The 21,191-nt window shown below is 44.8% G+C and overlaps 1 protein-coding gene across 4 annotated transcripts in view; it reads right to left on the minus strand.

The window, feature by feature from the left end:
• The window catches only part of SH3D19 (SH3 domain containing 19), a 174,082-nt gene that overhangs the window by 11,586 nt on the left and 141,305 nt on the right, over positions 1–21,191 (minus strand). For all 4 annotated transcript variants that reach the window (XM_069744059.1, XM_069744058.1, XM_069744061.1 and 1 more), the window contains exons 17-19: positions 12,794–12,987; positions 10,492–10,544; positions 9,061–9,247 (exon numbers count right to left, since the gene is read on the minus strand). In XM_069744059.1, the coding sequence (XP_069600160.1) occupies positions 9,061–9,247; positions 10,492–10,544; positions 12,794–12,987 (434 nt within the window). The remainder of the gene's footprint in view (positions 1–9,060; positions 9,248–10,491; positions 10,545–12,793; positions 12,988–21,191) is intronic.

Raw genomic sequence — 21,191 nt, forward strand, 5'->3', positions numbered from 1 at the left:
GACCAGAGAAGCAGAGCGCCGGGGACAGACAGCGGTAGGTAAGTATGTAGCGGTTGTTTTTTTTACTTTAACGATGGTAACCAGGGTAAACATCGGGTTACTAAGCGCGGCCCTGCGCTTAGTAACCCGATGTTTACCCTGGTTACCAGCGAAGACATCGCTGAATCGGTGTCACACACGCCGATTCAGCGATGTCTACGGGGAGTCCAGCGACGAAATAAAGTTCTGGACTTTCTTCCCCGACCAGCGACAGCACAGCAGGGGCCTGATCGCTGCTGCCTGTCACACTGGACGATATCGCTAGCGAGGACGCTGCAACGTCACGGATCGCTAGCGATATCGTCTAGTGTGACGGTACCTTAAGTCTACCGTATGAATAAGAATAGCGCTCCTCTAGACCGCTGATTGACTGCTGTGAAGATGTGTATAAGCAGATAAACATAGTTATCAGTCACTGATTAGAGGGGTAGGAGCTTGCGAGGGCCGTGTAAAGGTGTCCAGAACGCTGTTCCTGAAAATAGCATACTAGTAACTATGAGTCTGCAATATTGTTTTCCAGCAAATGGCACATTCTCTTGGACTGTTTGGGAAGGATACTACCCCTGTAATTTGTGGTCCTTACATAGGGCAGCAAAGTCATCTTGACAGCCACTTTGAAGCATGATCTTCACAATTAGTAAACTAGGCCTATCTGTATAGGGAAAAATATATAATTTGTATGGGTAAAGTATAATATTATATATATATATATATATCTAATATATAATTGCCTAGAATACTACTTCCTGCAATTTGTGCCAACTTCCTGTCCGGAGCTAATGGGTGGAGCTAATGTCCGGAGATAAGTGACGTCAACAGTGTCCAGTGTCTGATTGGTTGCCGCCTGCTGCGAGCGACCAATCAGAAACGTGCCGTACTGTGACACACTCCGCCCACCATTTTGGTGTGATTTTTGAATTTTTACCTCACAGGAAGTTTCTACTGCGTGGAGGCGGGCCCAGTGACGTTGCTCTTCAAGCTCCTGCCGAATTTCGTCAAAAAAATGATAATACCATTTACCAAAACTATATATATTTAGTTGTGAAGTGGTTCAGTGACATTTTCACACCAATTTTGAACTTTTGTTTGGTGTTTTCTCTATATACTGCCTATTATTCACTGACTGTTATACTGAGAGACTGCCGTTTATTAACCTCTTCTTTGCCACATTGGGTATATTGCTCTATTATTTGCCACATAAGGACATTGTCCATTATTGCCCAGCAATTTCTCTGCAATGTAAACTGCCTATTTATTAATATCTGCATTCCTGCAAAGAACTATTGCCTATTATTAACTGGCTATTTTCCTACTACCTGACACTGCCTCTTATTAACCTGTTGTTTGCCACCACCACGCTTAAAGCTGTTTAGCTTAGCCAACATGAGCTCTAATAGTAAGGATACTAATGACACAGAGCCCAAAGCTGCTGATGGCGCACGTAAGATTAGGTCTGATAGAAAGTATACTAATAATGCAGAGCTGGTGAGTGCAGCCATTTTTTGTTCTTTCTTACTATTATTTATTAATTGTATTATTCTTACATTTGAATAAATAAAGTATATATGGATTCTAGACTCCCGATTCTTTAGAATCGGGCTGCCATCTAGTATATATATATATATATATATATATATATATATATATATATATATATATATATATATATATAAAAAAAAAAAAATAGAAAAAAACAGGAACAGCATCTAGTACTACCTCAATGGTGTGCAAAGCTCTCCCAACCAGCAGTCCAAACGGCCTCCAGTAATAATATCAAAAAAAGAAAAGCAGCACAAAAAATGATACAAAAAGTGGACTTTATTGCCTGAGCAGGCGTGGCAACGTTTCGGATATAAGAATAAGGATTCTTATATCCGAAACGTTGCCACGCCTGCTCAGGCAATAAAGTCCACTTTTTGTATCATTTTTTGTGCTGCTTTTCTTTTTTTGATATTTTATATATATATATATATATATATATATATATATATATATATATATATATATATATATATATATAGACACACATACACATACAGAGTTAGGTCCGTATATATTTGGCCAGAGACAGCATTTTTCTAATTTTGGTTATAGACATTACCACAATGAATTTTAAACAAAACAATTCAGCTGCAGTTGAAGTTCAGACTTTCAGCTTTCATTTGAAGGTATCCACATTAAAATTGGATGAAGGGTTTAGGAGTTTCAGCTCATTAACATGTGCCACCCTGTTTTAAAGGGACCAAAAGTAATTGGACAGATTCAATAATTTTAAATAAAATGTTCATTTTTAGTACTTGGTTGAAAACCCGTTGTTGGCAATGACTGCCTGAAGTCTTGAACTCATGGACATCACCAGACGCTGTGTTTCCTCCTTTTTGATGCTCTGCCAGGCCTTCACTGCGGTGGTTTTCAGTTGCTGTTTGTTTGTGGGCCTTTCTGTCTGAAGTTTAGTCTTTAACAAGTGAAATGCATGCTCAATTGGTTTGAGATCAGGTGACTGACTTTGCCATTCAAGAATGTTCCACTTCTTTGCTTTAATAAACTCCTGGGTTGCTTTGGCTTTATGTTTTGGGTCATTGTCCATCTGTAGTATGAAACGACGACCAATCAGTTTGGCTGCATTTGGCTGGATCTGAGCACACAGTATGTCTCTGAATACCTCAGAATTCATTCGGCTGCTTCTGTCCTGTGTCACATAATCAATAAATACTAGTGACCCAGTGCCACTAGCAGCCATGCATGCCCAAGAAATCACACTGCCTCCGCCGTATTTTACAGATGTTGTGGTATGCTTTGGATCATGAGCTGTACCACGCCTTCGCCATAATTTTCTCTTTCCATCATTTCTGGAAGAGGTTGATCTTGGTTTCATCTGTCCAAAAAATGTTCTTCCAGAACTGTGCTGGCTTTTTTAGATGTTTTTTTTTTTACCAAAGTCCAGCCTAGCCTTTTTATTCTTGATGCTTATGAGTGGCTTGCACCGTGCAGTGAACCCTCTGTATTTACTTTCATGCAGTCTTCTCTTTATGGTAGATTTGGATATTGATACGCCGACCTCCTGGAGAGTGTTGTTCACTTGGCTGGCTGTTGTGAAGGGGATTCTCTTCACCATGGATGAGTTGAACAGTGCTTTCTTTCTTTCTCAGGATGTACCAAACTGTAGATTTTGCCACTCCTAATATTGTAGCAATTTCTCGGATGGGTTTTTTCTGTTTTCGCAGCTTAAGGATGGCTTGTTTCACCTGCATGGAGAGCTCCTTTGACCGCATGTTTACTTCACAGCAAAACCTTCCAAATACAAGCACCACACCTCAAATCAACTCCAGGCCTTTTATCTGCTTAATTGAGAATTACATAACGAAGCGATTGCCCACACCTGTCCATGAAATAGCCTTGGAGTCAATTGTCCAATTACTTTTGGTCCCTTTAAAAACAGGGTGGCACATGTTAAGGAGCTGAAACTCCTAAACCCTTCATCCAATTTTAATGTGGACACCCTCAAATGAAAGCTGAAAGTCTGAACTTCAACTGCATCTGAACTGTTTTAAATTCATTGTCGTAATGTCTATAATCAAAATTAGAAAAATGTTGTCTCTGTCCAAATATATATGGATCTAACCGTATACACTGTGTGTATATCTATCTATCTACACACAACACATTAGTGATGTTTTATGCGTATGTAATTTCAAACTAGCCACAGTAAAGATTCTATGTTAATCTGACAGAGAACACCATCTTTTGTAATTGCAAAGCTTGTCAAGAAAGCACAGGTCAGTAAAAAAAAAGGGGTTGGGAGTGTTGAATTCTGATTTTTTGTTTCTGCTGGATGTAAGGCTCTGCCAGAGTAACTTGACAGCAGCTTATACTTCTATGACTATCCATATAAACATGCACGTACAGCCAAGCTGAGCATACATATGTATGGTGTGCTAGCAAAAATAGCAGTAAGCTGAATGCTCAGCCAACAGCTACTGTATTGTGTAAGAACTATACTAATTGTATCCTGTTCCGTGGCCAGAGTTGCAGAGGTTGGCCACTGTATATTTATTTAGCAAATGTGTTGTGGACATGATTTTGTGGCGCTTACTGCCATTCGGTTCCAGATTTATGGGCCTATTAGTTTGGTGCTAATTTTTATGATCTTTACAAGAAGGTGAGGCTCAGAGGATTCTCTAGGGGCGCATCTTTAGGCTGCTCTGTATTATTACCCTGTGAGCAACTCCCACTTGGTAAAAAAAACAAGTAGTACTAAATGAAAAGGCCGTATCTCTGGAACCATATAGCAAATTAAAAAATAAATAAATAAAAAAAGTAAAAAAAGCAACATACCATACACAGATCAAAATTAGAGCAAATTTGAGCACTTTTATCTGGAGACAAGTCCTCAGTCAAAATCAGGGTGGTTTGCAGGTACCTGCACCTTGTTTATCAGCTGGGACACTTAACAACACAGCTACTATATGACACACGTATGAAGGTGTGAGCATGGATCTGATAAAGGTGGAGTGAGTGTGACATCTCAGACCCATTGCAGAATCTCTAGCGGATGTAATGTAAGATCATGTAGATGCATTCTCCCATTTCCAGCTATGGCAGTAGTAAGCGCGTGCAGAAGAGCCACACCCTATTTACTATGCACCGCTGGTCACTGAGGCTTTGTAGAGCAGATGTTGATTTCTCTCCACAGTCTCTGGCTGTCATGACTACCTGGCTCTATGGCCGGCTACACCAGTCACAATGCAGCTCTGTATAATTACAGTACAGGGATTAATATGACTAAAAGACTTTAACGAGGCACACTGAGGCCTTATAACCAAGTATTACTGGTATATGGATGGATTTTTACTTATTTTTTTCCTCAATCTATTATCTTTTGTATTATATTGTAATTATTATCTAGAGGACATCCTCAACTGAACTGCTTTCCAGCCCAATGCACCATTTAACTAAGTCGGTAGATTTCTGTGAATAACCTTGCCCTCTCACTCTATATGATGGTCCCATAAACCTTAAATTATAGTCAGCTGAACCCTCCTATTTTGGCCAGCTATATAATGTGGGGGTCTCTTGATAGATGATGTTGAGGAGATGAGGATTGGGCAGTTTGAATGCAATTGTCCCAATCCTTCGTCTTCTTCAGGTAGATGAGCCACTGCCAGATGAAGCTCTGCTCTTCCCACTGAAAACAGGTGAATTCTTGTCCAAGCCTAAAGTTCATGTGAATGGGGGAGTCAAGGAAGATGGCTGTCGGCCAAAGAGGTCACCTAGCCAAGAGCAATCTGAAAGTGTATGGGCATCTTTGATTGTCTAAACTATTCTTGGCTATTTGTCTGGTGAAATCTGCTTATCTTGGTCAGGCAACATAACAGACATGTTTATTAACTTTCCACTTAATGGTGAGGAATGAGGTGAATTTCACAGTGGAAAGATGAGTTAGATTGTTACCTGTTTAGCCACTATATGTCAGCAAACATAAAAAAAAAACAAAGCAAAAAGAAAAATTAAATACAGGCAAAAATATTTTTTTGTAAAATTTTTTATTTTGGAGGTCACTTTCTAATGACAGTTCCTCACAGGGACTGATTCAACTAAGAATTCTATTAATAAAGCTACTAGTAATGTCCACACATCCATTGAATATAACTTTAAAGAACATGCACCGATTTCTGGAGATATAATAATGTTTGTCATGTACAGATTTTGCTCAAAAATGTCCAAAAAGTTTATTATTAATTCTGCAGAAAAGTGACATTATGAGAAAGTGATGCCTAAAGATCCCGATTTGGGGAGATGACACATTGCACATCAGTAAGAGGGTTTGCCTGTACTAGCTCAGGTTAAGGTCTCATTGACCAATACCGTACTCTGTGTGCCTCCAATATTATATGTGGCAGTCCGCACAAAGTACAAAGCGATCCGCACTGCTGTAACACCTATGCCAAAACGCCATCTACTGGGACTACATAGATGTAGGTATAATTACCAGGATTCTCAGGTGCCCAACCGTAGAACAAAAACCAACACTGCTTATCCATGTAATGAAGAAAAAAGTGGAAAGCACTCGCCGATCCATAAAAGCCAACGTTTATTGTAACAGTTAAAACATCTTTAGCAGGGGGGTGGAGAGTGGAACGATCGGACAATGGCTGTTTCGCGTAATTGCGCTTCTACAGGTCCTAGAAGTCAGACGAAGTGACGGGGTCCATATACCTGGAGCAGTTACAACTCGTCCCCCTTCCTTGACCAGCCTCCTTACATACCAAATGAAGGGAAAACCACCCATCTATTTGCGTAAAACAGTTTTTTTTTTCTTTAAATACAAAGCACACAACCTAAAAAAGAGCAACACATGACATATTACACCATATTGGAATTACAAAAAAAAAAACGGACATATCAGTTCTATCATTGAAGCCGATGGCATCTAATGCTTGTGTCTGCATTATCCACCTTGCTTCCTTCCTAAGGAGAAGTTTGTGCAGATCACCTCCCTGCGGTGGTAAAATCACCTTTTCTAAACCCACAAATTGTAGCACCTCCGGATTCCCACCATGAAACTCTCTCACATGATTAATCAAACGGGGAACACCTTTACCTGTACGTATAGAGTTAAAATGTTCCCGGAGCCTCACAAACAACGGTTGGATTGTTTTGCCACCGATTTCAATGACAGAATTGATATGTCCGTTTTTTTGTAATTCCGATATGGTATAATATGTCATGCTTTGCTCTTTTTTAAGTTGTGTGTTTAGTATTTAAAGAAACACCCCCTTTTTTACTCTAATAGATGGATGGTTTTCCCTTCATTTGGTATGAAAGGAGCTTGGTCAAGGAAGGGGGAGGGGTTGTACCTGCTTCAAGTATGGACCCCGTAACTTCCTCTGACCTCCAGGACCCGTAGAAGCACAATTGCGCAAAACGGCTGTTGTCTGATCGTTCCACTCTCCACCTCCCTGCTGATGATGTTTTAACGGTTACAATAAAAGTTGGCTTTTATGGATCGGTGAGTGCTCTCCACTTTTTTCTTCATTTAATGGAAAATTTTATATATGGCCTGCTCCATCAAATGAGGGATTACATCCCGGGCCATATACAGTACTATAAAGAGACTCACAGACTTCACTGGTTCTGTAATACCGAGGTGCTGTAACTCCATGTGCCTCTGTATAGACTGCAAATCTCTGCAGTGTTAATAAACCTAACATGGTTAACCTCTTCTTGATTGGAGTAATTTTCATTTTTGAACTTTTGCATTTTTTTCCTCCCCTTCTTCCAAGAGGTTTAACTTTCTTTTTTTCCTTGCTGAAAATATCCTTTAAGAACAGTATGTTTGGGCTGTAGAATAAATTTGAAGCTAATCAATCGGGCGCCATTGAGATGGCATTGCATGATGGATATTTATCAGCCTGTATTTGGCAGTATTGAAGACACCAAAAAATGGGCAACTATACGGATCGTTGATTCAGTGGTCGGCCAAGCAAACGCCTTTACGGAAGAAATGCAACCAGAAAGGTGACTGCACGTCACCCACTTGTATGGGAGTTCCAAAATTGCTGACCACGCTTGCTCGAGAATGGTTGGAACTCCTAAATAAGTGAATAGAGAGCACCACACATGTGCAGCCATCTCTTAGATGGAATGTGAAGAGGTTCCCATTCTCCAGACAGATATGAGCCTAAAGTGATGGAGAACCTGTGTATATTGCTCAAGTTCCAAGATGGGAGTAAGCCTTTAATGACAGAATTTCATGTACTACACAATGTAAAAAATATTTTTTCTTGAGGTTTGGCATCTTAATTTAATGTAAACATGGCTACAGTTTCTACAGGTTTATTGGCCTGAGTGGACCAACTTCCACTTGTATTCTCATTTAAAAAGGGGTTGTCCACATGAACTAAGTTCATTTTAATCAACAGATCTTGGAGTAATAATAATAAGTTCTACAATTGGATATGTTTAAAAAAAATGTTCCTGCACTGATATAATCTTATAAATGTGCCCCTGCTGTGCACTGTGTAATGGCCGTGTCTGACCGTGCAGGAACATGGTCTGATCACACCACAGCTCCTGGGCAGGGGAGGAAGGAAAAAAAGGGCACAGACATTACACCAGGGGATCGCAAATAATACTTTCTTTGAGGTAAAACATTTTTTTGAAAACAGGTAAGGAAATGCTTTAGGTCACAAAAAGAATCAGCTGTGATCCCCTGCTGTAATGTCTGTATACTCTTTTATTTCCTCCGCTGCCCAGGAGCTGTGGTATGATCAGACCATGTTCCTGTATGGTCAGAGACGGCCATTACACAGTGCACAGCAGGGGTACATTTATACGATTATCTCAGCGCAGGAACATTTTCTTTAAACATCTAATTGAGCAAGTTATTATTATTCCACGATCTATTGATTAAAATCAACTTTAAAATTAACTCTGTGTGTGGGAAAACCCTTTAAAGAAAATTCTTAACCGTTCTGTCTGCCACTGTTTATTTCTATAGCTGGCGGAAGTGTCTGAAACACTTGACTAGGGAGAAGCCTATCCCACGTTCACCATTCATGCTCCACTAAAAAGAATCCATATTGGTGAAAACAGAAATGATCTCAAACAAATGTAAAGGGTACAAGCAGAATAAATCCCACTGACATCTGCTTGTATGTACACATAAGAAGAATGGAATTAGAACTCTAATATATTAGTGATTAGCAAATTACCTTGATTATCTAAAGCAAGTTCTCTTCCTGGATTTCCTTTAGCGTGATTGTAAGCACACAGAGCATAAGTCACGTAGAAACTGACAACTAAACGCCTCACTGTCAGCAGCACGGAGCTGGAAACCCTCATATCCCTCCAGGGAACCTCATTCATTATTCACAGTTCCCATTGATAGAGGTCACATCTCCGCAGATTCTCTCTTTTAGCACAATCTCCACTCATCAAAGCTGTGGCAGCATAGCCCTGATCACAGGGGTATTGTAACACTGGAACCTGCGTTTTTGACATGCTAATTGACATACACACCTGAGCAGAGCTGTACAAACGCAGCCGGCACAATCCCTTCTCTGCCATTCACCCGGCCTTTGTACCACTCAGAGTCCAGTCTTTCTAGAATCAGTATCTTGTCTCCTTTTCTAAAGGGCAAGTCATCTTCTGTCTCTGCGGTAAAATCGTACAGCGCTTCATACCATTCCCCGGACAATCGGTTTAGCTGTAATGGAAGTCACGAGAAACCAAAGACTTAGGAAGAAAGAATACACATTCCTATTGGTGAATATGGCTCGCAAAGATGCAGACGTACAAGATGGAGAGTTCCTTTCAAAGTGACAATTACACCAAAGAAGTGGCCCATCAGGTGCCTGAACATACACTGTATTGCTAAACATATTCTTACTTTTGCAGGGATTCTCAATAATGAGGATTCAGGAGTCAATTATCAATATAAGAAGAATTCAGAGAAAATCTATCCTTCTCCTCAGGCAGATTCATTCTCCTCACCTCACTCTCGAGTGATGGGTCTCCCCCATGTACATGCAAAGAGAGACCGACAACTCATGAGAAACCAGGCAAGCTTCAGCTGCTGGGGACCTGTCTCAGACGAGTTTGTCGAGACACACAGTTCCTGGAGGGCTCTTCAAAATATGTTTACACTGAAACGCTGAGGCATCACAGCGCAAAAACATAACTGGCTGCATATAGCATTGGTTAGCAGAGCTGCTTTGCAGCTCTGGGTTCTTTGGACAAATCCCACCAAGGTCAACATCTGGGTTGTCCGGTTACCTCCCATGCTCCAAAGACAAACGGATAGGGAATTTAGATTGTGAGGCAAAATGGGGGTAGTGATGCCAACGTTATTCCTGGTCCTATATGACTTGCATCCTGTACGTTTTATTAGTTTTCCTTTCTTCAGCCTCTAGTTTTCATTATTTTCTAATTTGGTGGATGGAGACTAGATGCTATCATGTCACATGCATGAGGGGTTTCTCTTCTCCTAAATGTGTAACTTCAGCAGTATGGGGGACATTATACAGAAATAGCGAGCAGTGTAGCTGTAAATCCAGCACTGGGGGTAAGAGAAACATGATAAAGCAGCACAGTTCTGCAGGTTTCTCTGTCTCTCTCGCACTCTGCTGCTACCTAACCTTCCCACCTCCTCTCTCCATAAACTTCAATAGACAGCTGAAATGTGACATCTCAGTTGATCTGCAGGTCATCTTGTTGTATGCAGGACAGATATTAACTCTTTTAGCGTTTTTTTTTTTTATAAGAGTGAATGATGAGATTGCAGGTGAGGGAGAAGCATATTTCTCATATTTGCTTGTACTACAGATTTATGCAGAGAATGTTAAAATAACAGGGACCGTTTAAAGTTTGTTTACATAGGACACAAAATAGTCTTACCTAGCAAAAGATTGCATACGTTCTCACTTTCTGTGAAAATAAAAAACAATGTACCTGTGTAGAGAATGCAGATGGTTTATTCTTCTGTAAATCATGGGAATCTGGGGCTAAAAATAGAAAACAATTGAATAGGTTATACCAGAAACCTTACCAACATCCACAGATTTCAGGCATCTGATTGGCATCGAGTGAAGAACTTTTTAATTTTTTTTTAATAAATAAAAAAATATACCCATATACTCGAGTATAAGCCGAGATTTTCAGCCCACTTTTTTGGGCTGAAAGTGCCCCTCTCGGCTTATACTCGAGTCATACCCAGGGGTCGGCAGGGGAGGGGGAGTGGGGCTGTCTAATAATACTCACCTGCTCCCGGCGCAGTCCCTGCTTCCCTGGCACTGCAGCTTCTTCCTGTAGTGAGCGGTCACATGGTACCGCTTATTACAGTAATGAATATGCGGCTCCACCTCCCATAGGGGTGGAGCCACATATTCATTACTGTAATGAGTGGTAACGGTGACCGCTCACTACAGGAAGAAAATGCGATGCCGGGGAACAGACGTGCAATGACGGCGCCAGGAACAGGTGAGTATGACGGGGGCAGTACGCGATATTCACCTGCTCCTCGTTCCACCGTCGGCGCCGCTGTGTCTTCCGCAGTGACGCTCAGGTCAGAGGGCGCGGTGACGCGTTTAGTGTGTGCGCGCCGCCCTCTTCCTGAACGTCGGTGCAGAGGACGCGGAAGACACAGTGGCGGTCAGCGGTGGAACAGGGAACAGGTGACTATAGCAAGTGCCGGGGGCCGGAGAGGTGAGTATGTAATTTTTTTTATTTTTTTTAATCGCAGCAGCAGCACATGGGGCAAATATCTGTATGGAGCATCTTATGTGGCCATGTGCAGCATGATATGGGGGCAAATATCTGTATGGGGCATCTTATGTGGCCATGTGCAGCATTATATGGGGGCAAATATTCGTATGGGGCATCTTATGTGGCCATGTGCAGCATGATATGGGGGCAAATATCTGTATGGGGCACCTTATGGGGCCATGTGCAGCATGATATGGGGGCAAATATCTGTATGGGGCATGTGTATGGGGCCATGTGCAGCATGATATGTGGGCAAATATCTGTATGGGGCATCTGTATGGGGCCATGTACAGCATTATATGGGGCCATGTGCAGCATGATATGGGGGAAAATATCTGTATGGAGTATCTTATGGGGCCATAATCCACATTTGTGGAGCATTATATGGGGCAAATGTCTGTATGGAGCATCTTATGGGGTCATAATCAACATTTTTGGAGCATTATACGGGGCAAATATCTGTATGGAGCATCTTATGTGGCCATGTGCAGCATTATATGGGGGCAAATATTTGTATGGGGCATGTTATGTGGCCATGTGTAGCATTATATGGGGCAGTTATCTGTATGGAGCATCATATGGGGCCATAATCCACATTTGTGGAGCATTAAATGGGGCATATTTTAATATGGAGCATCTTATGGGGCCATAATCCACATTTGTGGAGCATTAATTGGGGCATATTTTAATATGGAGCATCTTATGGGGCCCATCATAAACTGTATGGAGCATTATATGGGGCTCCTGATTCAATATGGATATTCAAAAACACTTCAACTACTGATGTCTCAATTAATTTTACTTTTATTGGTATCTATTTGTATTTTTGACATTTACCAGTATCTGCTGCATTTTCCACCCTAGGCTTATACTCGAGTCATTAAGTTTTCCCATTTTTTTGTGGCAAAATTATGGGGGTTGGGTTATACTCGGGTCAGCTTATACTCAAGTATAAACGGTATACCGTATGTATTTATATATATCACACCTTTGTAAGGCTCTAACATAAAAGAAAATATAAACGACAAAAAACTGATTGGCACTTCCAAGGTAGCGTGAACAGGTGCATACTATGAGCAGCCATCTCCATATACAATAAACAAAAAAAGTCTGCACTCTGTAATGCTAAAGCATGTCAGCATGTGGTGGCTTTTAACTGCAACAGGATCCTACCTACCCATTAATTCAGGCTTCAAAGAGAGGTATTCACGTCTACCCAGAAATTCAGACTCCAGTCTTAGAGCGGTGTTCACACTAGACACGTAGGTTCCCAGCAGTTCTGAGACCACCTTGTCGTTGGCTGCTGGGTATGCATGAATTGGCCAAATTATGTGCTACGCGTCTCATTTTTTCCTAGTATCCAGAAGCAGTATTGCTATTCATATTTCATATTGACATGCTTTAGCCCGAAAAAGTGCAATTTTTTTTGTTTTTAGTTTATAAAAGAAAATATAGCATTGGATCTTGTATCTGTACTTCACAAAGTTACCTGTAGTCTTGTTTGGCAAGTCCTCTAGAATTTCCACAAAATTGAATGGAAAAATCCCAACTCGTCCTTTGAGCTCTCCCTTAGCCCACTCCTCATTTATGTATTCTCTGAGCAGGATTGTGTCGCCCTCACTGAAGCTGAGCTCGTCTTTCTGATCACCAATAAATTCAAAACGTGCGACACAACGTGGACCCCTAGAGAAAAAACAAAACACTGACAACAGAAATAATAACAAAGCATAATACCATCATGAATAACAATTTACATTAAACGTCAAAGTGTCTAAAATAACATAGCCGTAGAAAATTCACCCGATACATTAGAAAGTTACACATCAACCTCATAATAGATTTGTTTCATCAGTACCAAACTGAGACTAACATTGGCTGAACTGATGGGTCTAATGTGCATGGGGGGCCTCCTGACCAGGGCTGTGGAGTCAGAGTCATGGAGTCGGAGCCCATTTTGGTGCAGTTGGTGTTATGGAAATTGAGGAGTTGGAGGTTTGGCTTATCAACTCCACAGACCTGGCAGGGCTGTGAAGTTGAAGCCGTGGAGTCGAAGCCAATTTTGGTGGAGTCGGTGTCATGGAAATTGAGGAGTTAGAGTCCGAGATTTGGCTTACCGACTCCACAGGCCTGCTCCTGACTGTCCCCCCAATCAATGAAGTACGCACAGGGAAGAATATGGCATGTCCCATTTCAGACTTTTCATAGCAAACAGCAGATGGAGCTCTCTTGTATGTGGGAGAGTAGTGGAGGACATGGCTGTAGGCCAAATGATTGGATGATCCATCATTTGTCCAACAGCTAACCAAAAACAGTGTGGGTGGCTTTAAAGAGCAGTTTTCATTCCATAAATTCATTGTACACATGAAAATAAGAAACTTTATAATATATCTTGTCAGAAAAATTTGCTTCCTTCTTCTCCTGATTTTATCTTTCTCATTTTATGGTGAAAATATGTATTCAGTGAAGACAGATTTTCCCACTTCTGAGATAGTAAATGACAGTTGGTGCTTTTAAAATTCTATGGAGATGAGGAACTGTAGGCAGACACAGGTTCTGCTGCAAGTTCTCCTGAAACTACAGTTACATTTCTCCACAGAACTATATGAGCACCAACTGCCATTTCTTCGCTCATTATTAGGAACTAGCTATTGAACCCGTTCTACGCCCGGGTGGCGAGCATTTATATTGGTATATGGTCTCCATCCTGGTATGTGCTGCTCCATCCTGCGTCCCCATCCTGTCATGTGCTGCACCCATCCTGCGTCCCCATCCTGTCATGTGCTGCACCCATCCTGCGTCCCCATCCTGTCATGTGCTGCTCCCATCCTGCGCCCCCGTTCTGTCATGTGCTGCTCCCATCCTGCGCCACCATTCTTTAATTTGCTGCTCCCATCCATATGCCCCATACACTGCTCCATAAAGGTTTATGGCCCCCATAAAATGCTCCATAGTATATGCCCCGTACACTGCTCCATAAAGGTTGATGGCCCCCATAAGATGCTCCATAGTATATGCCCCGTACACTGCTCCATAAAGGTTGATGGCCCCCATAAGATGCTCCATAGTATATGCCCCCGTACACTGCTCCATAAAGGTTTATGGCCCCCATAGGATGCTCCATAGTGTATGCCCCGTACGCTGTTCCATAAAGGTTTATGGCCCCCATAAGATGCTCCATTCTATATGCCCCCGTACACTGCTCCATTATGGTTGATGGCCCCCTTAACATGCTCCATTCTAAATGCCCCCGTACACTGCTCCATTATGGTTGATGGCCCCCTTAACATGCTCCATTCTATATGCCCCCGTATGCTGCTGCTGCTGCAATATAAAAAAAAAAAAAAAAAAAACACAAAAAAAAAAACACATACTCACCTATAGTCGCTGGGCGCCGAGTGCTGGGGGGCCTGAGCAGGCGGGGACACCGGCGCGCTGTGGGGTCAGGTGCCGGTATCGCCGCCAGCTCACGCCCCCCAGCACTTACTATATTCACCTGTCCTCCGTTCCACCGCTGAGCGCCGCCATCTTCCTCTGGCTGATAGTGTGTGTGTATATACGGTATAGTCTGCATATAGCTAGAGTGTGTATGTAGTGTATGTAGAAGTCCCTCCGTGCACACATAGATATACACACTATACAGAGCCGTCGTCGTGTGCACCCTGTCATCCCCCCACTCTTTTTTTTTTTATTCAAATAAATTTTTATTAAGAATAACAAGATAAATGACATGTTACATTCTCATTTTCAATACAAAGCTTTTTTCTCCCCCTTCAAACATTCCCCTTCAATCCCACCACCCCCCAACCCCACCCAACAAAGCAGCTCACCTTGCTTAGCACTTCCATCATTAGACCAATATACTATCTAATCCCTCGGCCAATAATATAAGCCACATTTAACATTACCATTAATTAGGAACCTTAATTAACTCTCCCTCTATAATACCCCTATCCCATAGCAATCCACGGAGACCACATTTTATTGAACATTTCGATTTTCCCTCTTTTTTTATAAAACCCCTTTTCCAGTGTCAGGCCCTGCTTCACATACTGGAGGAACTCTCCTCTTGACGGCGGTTCTTCCCTAATCCAATTTTGAGCTATTACCTTCCTAGCCATGTATAACAATCTGGCAATAGCTATCTTTAGGTTGTTATCCACTCCAATCTCATCCACACATCCCAACAAGCACACTATAGGATCCCTTGGCACCTTACAGCCATACGCACCTTCCATACGACTCAAAACTACCACCCAAAAAGCAGCCAGTCTCGGACACGTCCACATCATATGGAGTATATCAGCATCTGCAGTTTTACACCTCGGGCATTCAGAATCATCACGCAAACCAGCCTTATATAGCACCATCGGTGACTTATAAACCCTGTGTATCACATAGAGCTGTGACAGTCTATACGGTTCGCTCAGTGACAATCGTGGGACCCATTCTAGCACCGACTCCCAAGTCTCATTCTCCATTGGACCCAGATCCCTCTCCCACCTAGCTCTCGCCATTATTGGAAACCCCAATAGGAAAGTGTGCAACAGATCTTTATACAAAGTAGATATGACTCCCCCAGTAGTCCCTTCATTACACACATACTCCAGTACTATATCCCTCTGAATTCCAATACCTCCGTTTCTACTCTGAGCTCCAAAAGCATGCCTCATCCGCAAATACTGAAATTCCCCCACAGTCCCAAGACCAAATTCCGCCTGTAATTGGGAAAATGATTTCAATTCACCTCGCTCAATTATTTGATACACGTATTGAATCCCTTTGACTTGCCATTTTGTCAGTACCCCCAGTGCCTCAAACTCCTGTAAGTTGCTGTTATGCCATAGCGGTGAGAATCTAGTCAAATCCGTGACCCCCCGTATATGTCTCAGCCTACCCCACAGCCTGCGTATCAACAACACAGTCGGGTATAATTTCCCCAGAGCCCCCAGGGATCCATCCTCCAAACATTGTACCACTGGCCTTCTTTTTGTCACCACTTCCATCAGCCGCTGTACCGCCCCAGATGACCCTTCATGCGCCCAGCCTTTTAGATGCTGACTCTGGGCTGCAAGAAAATATATTTCAGGGTTAGGCAATGCCAATCCCCCATCTTCCTTGGGTCGCTGAAGTGTCTCCAGTTTGATACGCGGATGCTGTCTCCCCCATATCAAATTCCTGAACAGAGAGTTAATCTGTCTAAATCTCCCACGTGGTATCCAAACTGGCGCATTATGAAGAATATACAGTATTTTTGGCATCAAAATCATTTTAATAAGATTCACCATACCTACCACAGATAAATGCAGTTTAAGCCAAGCATCCGCTTTCGCTTTAAGAACACCTAAGATTGGAGTCAGATTTCTATGTATATAGTCAGTAACAGGCATAGATACCCATATTCCAAGGTACTTAAATTGGCTAGTCACCTCCAGTCGCCCATCCTCCAGTGACTCCCCACCATCATCATCCACCTTAAACAAGACAGACTTACTCCAGATTACTCTTATTCTCCGCGGGAGACACATGTGCGCTTGTTGTCCTTTGTGTGGCTCCATCAGCTGGATCAGTGGCCACAGCCCGCCCCCGCCCCGTACAGCGGCCCTGTGCAGTGATGGGAGGCGGGAGGTGGTGCCCGGTTCCCCTGCACACACAGTGCACGTAGGGGCCGCGCTCCTGCACTCGGCACCGTCCCGGGGCCACAGCGGCCGCCGCCATTCCCTCCTCACCTCCTACAGTACCTGCCGTCCTCTACCTCCGGTGACGGTAAACAGAACACCGAGTGCTGGGGGGCCTGAGCAGGCGGGGACACCGGCGCACTGTGGGGGTCAGGTGCCGGTATCGCCGCCAGCTCAGGCCCCCCAGCACTTACTATATTCACCTGTCCTCCGTTCCACCGCTGAGCGCCGCCACCTTCCTCTGGCTGTGACTGGTCAGTCAGAGGGCAGCGCCGACGCGCATTAAGCGCGTCATCGCGCCCTCTGAACTGAAGGTCACAGGCCGAAGACCGGGAAGATGGTGGCGCTCAGCGGTGGAACGGAGGACAGGTGAATATAGGCGATACTCACCCTCCTGGCGGTCCCTGCTTCTCTGTTGGAGATCGTGGTGTGCGTTCAGTGTGAACGCACACCGCGATCTCCCGGGAGCGTCACTCTGTTGGGCCCAGACTGCGCTGGCGCTTGCGCCTGCGCATTCTATAAAGGCTTCGGACAGAGTGACGCTCCCAGCGTTATATTATAGACTAGCTATTGAACCCGTTCTACGCCCGGGTGGCGAGCATTTATATTGGTATATGGTCTCCATCCTGGTATGTGCTGCTCCATCCTGCGCCCCCATTCTGTCATGTGCTGCTCCCATCCTGCACCCCCATCCTGTCATGTGCTGCACCCATCCTGCGCCCCCATTCTGTCATGTGCTGCTCCCATCCTGCGCCCCCATTCTGTCATGTGCTGCACCCATCCTGCGCCCCCATTCTGTCATGTGCTACTCCCATCCTGCGCCCCCATTCTGACATGTGCTGCTCCCATCCTGCGCCCCCATTCTGACATGTGCTGCTGCTGCCATCCTGCGCCCCCGTTCTGTCATGTGCTGCTCCCATCCTGCACCCCCGTTCTGACATGTGCTGCTCCCATCCTGCGCCACCGTTCTGTAATTTGCTGCTCCCATCCATATGCCCCATACGCTGCTCCATAAAGGTTTATGGCCCCCATAAGATGCTCCATATTATATGCCCCGTACACTGCTCCATAAAGGTTTATGGCCCCCATAAGATGCTCCATAGTATATGCCCCCGTACACTGCTCCATTATGGTTGATGGCCCCCATAAGATGCTCCATATTATATGCCCCCGTACACTGCTCCATTATGGTTTATGGCCCCCATAAGATGCTCCATATTATATGCCCCCGTACACTGCTCCATTATGGTTGATGGAGCCGAAAAGTGCAGACTGGTGCTTCAGGAATCGGCGCCAGCGCAGTCTGTGCTTTCCGCCGCCATTTTCTTGAAGACACACTGAGGTTTCCCACAAAATGGCGCCGGAAAGCGCGGACTGCGCATGCGCCGATTGCGGGAGAAGGGAGACATTCATTGCCCGGAGTCGGGGGCCTAAAAGTAAGAAATCGCTGTGGCATGAAGTGCCACAGCGTAATGAGGGATCCTGTGAAGACGCTACCTGATTGTGTTCCGCCACCATTTTCTTTCTCCTCCTGCTGCCGGAATCGGTGCCTGCGCAGTCCGCGCTTTCCGGCACCATTTTCTTGAAGACACACTGCAGCGGAAAGGAATCAGGTGGCGTAAGTAACAAATTGCTGTGGCATGAAGTGCCACAGCCTCATGGCACAGCAATTTGTTACTTGCGCCACCTGATTCCTTTCCGGCGCCATTGTCTTGCTCCTCCTGGTGCCGGAATTGGCGCCTGCGCAGTCCGCGCCATTTTCTTGAAGACACACTGCGCAGTGTCTTCAAGAAAATGGCGCCGGAAAGCGCGAATTGCGCAGGCGCCGATTCCGGCACCAAGAGGAGCAAGACAATGGCGCCGGAAAGGAATGGCGTAAGTAACAACTTGCTATGGCGGCGGAAAGGAATGGCGTACGTAATAAATTGCTGTGGCATGAAGTGCCACATCATAATCAGGGCGGAAATATGTGGACGATGTCCCCCTGCTCCTGGCAGTCCGCGCCTTCCGGCGCCATTTTTTTTTCCTGACCCTATAATGTAACGCTAGGAGCGTGGCGCCTGCGCAGTCTATAAAGGCTTCGGACAGAGTGATGCTCCCAGCGTTATATTATAGATGTCTATATGACCTGAAAAAAAAAAAAAAAAGATTTTAACTCTAAAATGAAACGGCAGATACTCTAAGTTTAGAGAAGATTTTTTTGCTTTTTCTATTTTATTCTTTTTCTCATGTAATATAATTTTTTTTTATTTTCTACTTTTTTATACAACATTTATACAGCAGAGCAGTGTCAGCAGAATAGGAGTCTCCAATTATGGGAGGCTAGATTCCGCCTATAGTGCAAAAGGATGCAAGCTGTTGTAAATCGATCTTTGTAGAAGCAGAAAAACTGCAGACAGCCTGGCATCGTATGAATTCCCTACCCTGGTATCAGTGCAGCTCACTCACTCTGTAGCTGCACTGATAATAGAAACATATTAAAAGAAAGCTTTCAACAAAAAAAATAACTAATGTTTAAAGCAAGGGAGTGGAGCAAGGTGAGACGACGGTGACCACTGACTATGCTCAGGGTCGGACTGGGGCACCGGGACACCGGAGAATCCTCCGGTGGGCCCCGCCCCCCATCTCCTGCCTCCTTCATTTGTGCCTGCCCTGCATGCTCATAGCTTGCGCACAGCAGTGTGCACTTTATTGTATAGTCGGCACAGCTGGCAGACTGCACAGGTGATGGGAAGTGCAGGAGCAGCTCCTTCACATCACCTGCTGCCGCTGCCATTCCTCTGCCAGGAGAGCTGTGTGTGTGTGTGCCGACCCTCTCTTCAGCCAGCAGCACAGTCAAAGGAACAGCTGACTGTGAGGCTGAGAGCAGACAGCACACACAGCTGACCTGCCGCAGTCACCTGTCTCCTGTGCTGGGTATGATCTCTGCTCCTCTTCCACAATCCACAAAGCCCTGGGCAGCAGTGTAACGCTGATTGGCTGCAATTCAGCCAATCAGCGTTAGTTTTCTTTGTGTGAGCTCACAGCACAGCTCAGGCAAGGAGCTGTGCTGTGATTGGTCACTCCTACCCAAGCAGCAGTGGAGCAGAAGGAGTCTGATGGCTGCAGCCAGTCACTGTGACTGTAAGTAATAACTCTATGATGCCTGCACAGAGGCAGTTAGGGGAGGGGGCCCACAGTGATATTCTAATTTTCTTGTGGACCCCTTCCCCTATTGTGTCATCCACCTCTATTTTACTGTGGCTCCCCTTTCCCTCTCTGACTAGGCCCATAGGAAATCAGAGGTGACATAGTGGCGGAGGGGGCCCACAGGAAAATAGAGGTGACAGTGGGGGAGGGGGCCCACAGGAAAATAGAGGTGACAGTGGGGGAGGGGGCCCACAGGAAAATAGAGGTAGCACAGTGGGGGAGGGGGCCCACAGGAAAATAGAGGTAGCACAGTGGGGGAGGGGGCCCACAGGAAAATAGAGGTAGCACAGTGGGGGAGGGGGCCCACAGGAAAATAGAGGTGGCACAGTGGGGGAGGGGGCCCACAGGAAAATAGAGGTGACACAGTGGGGGAGGGTGCCCACAGGAAAATAGAGGTAGCACAGTGGGGGAGGGGGCCCACAGGAAAATAGAGGTGGCACAGTGGGGGAGGGGGCCCACAGGAAAATAGAGGTGACACAGTGGGGGAGGGGGCCCACAGGAAAATAGAGGTAGCACAGTGGGGGAGGGGACCCACAGGAAAATAGAGGTAGCACAGTGGGGGAGGGGGCCCACAGGAAAATAGAGGTAGCACAGTGGGGGAGGGGGCCCACAGGAAAATAGAGGTAGCACAGTGGGGGAGGGGGCCCACAGGAAAATAGAGGTAGCACAGTGGGGGAGGGGGCCCACAGGAAAATAGAGGTGGCACAGTGGGGGAGGGGGCCCACAGGAAAATAGAGGTAGCACAGTGGGGGAGGGGGCCCACAGGAAAATAGAGGTGACACAGTGGGGTAGGGGGCCCACAGGAAAATAGAGGTGACACAGTGGGGTAGGGGGCCCACAGGAAAATAGAGGTAGCACAGTGGGGGGAGGGGGCCCACAGGATATTGGGTGACACAGTGGGGGAGGGGGTCCACAGGAAAATGGAGGTGACACAGTGGGGGAGGGAGCCCAAAGGAAAATAGAGGTGACAGTGGGGGAGGGGACACACAGGAAAATAGAGGTGACAGTGGGGGAGGGGACACA

This window comes from Ranitomeya imitator, chromosome 1, assembly GCF_032444005.1.
Source record: "Ranitomeya imitator isolate aRanImi1 chromosome 1, aRanImi1.pri, whole genome shotgun sequence".
Lineage (NCBI taxonomy): Eukaryota > Metazoa > Chordata > Amphibia > Anura > Dendrobatidae > Ranitomeya > Ranitomeya imitator.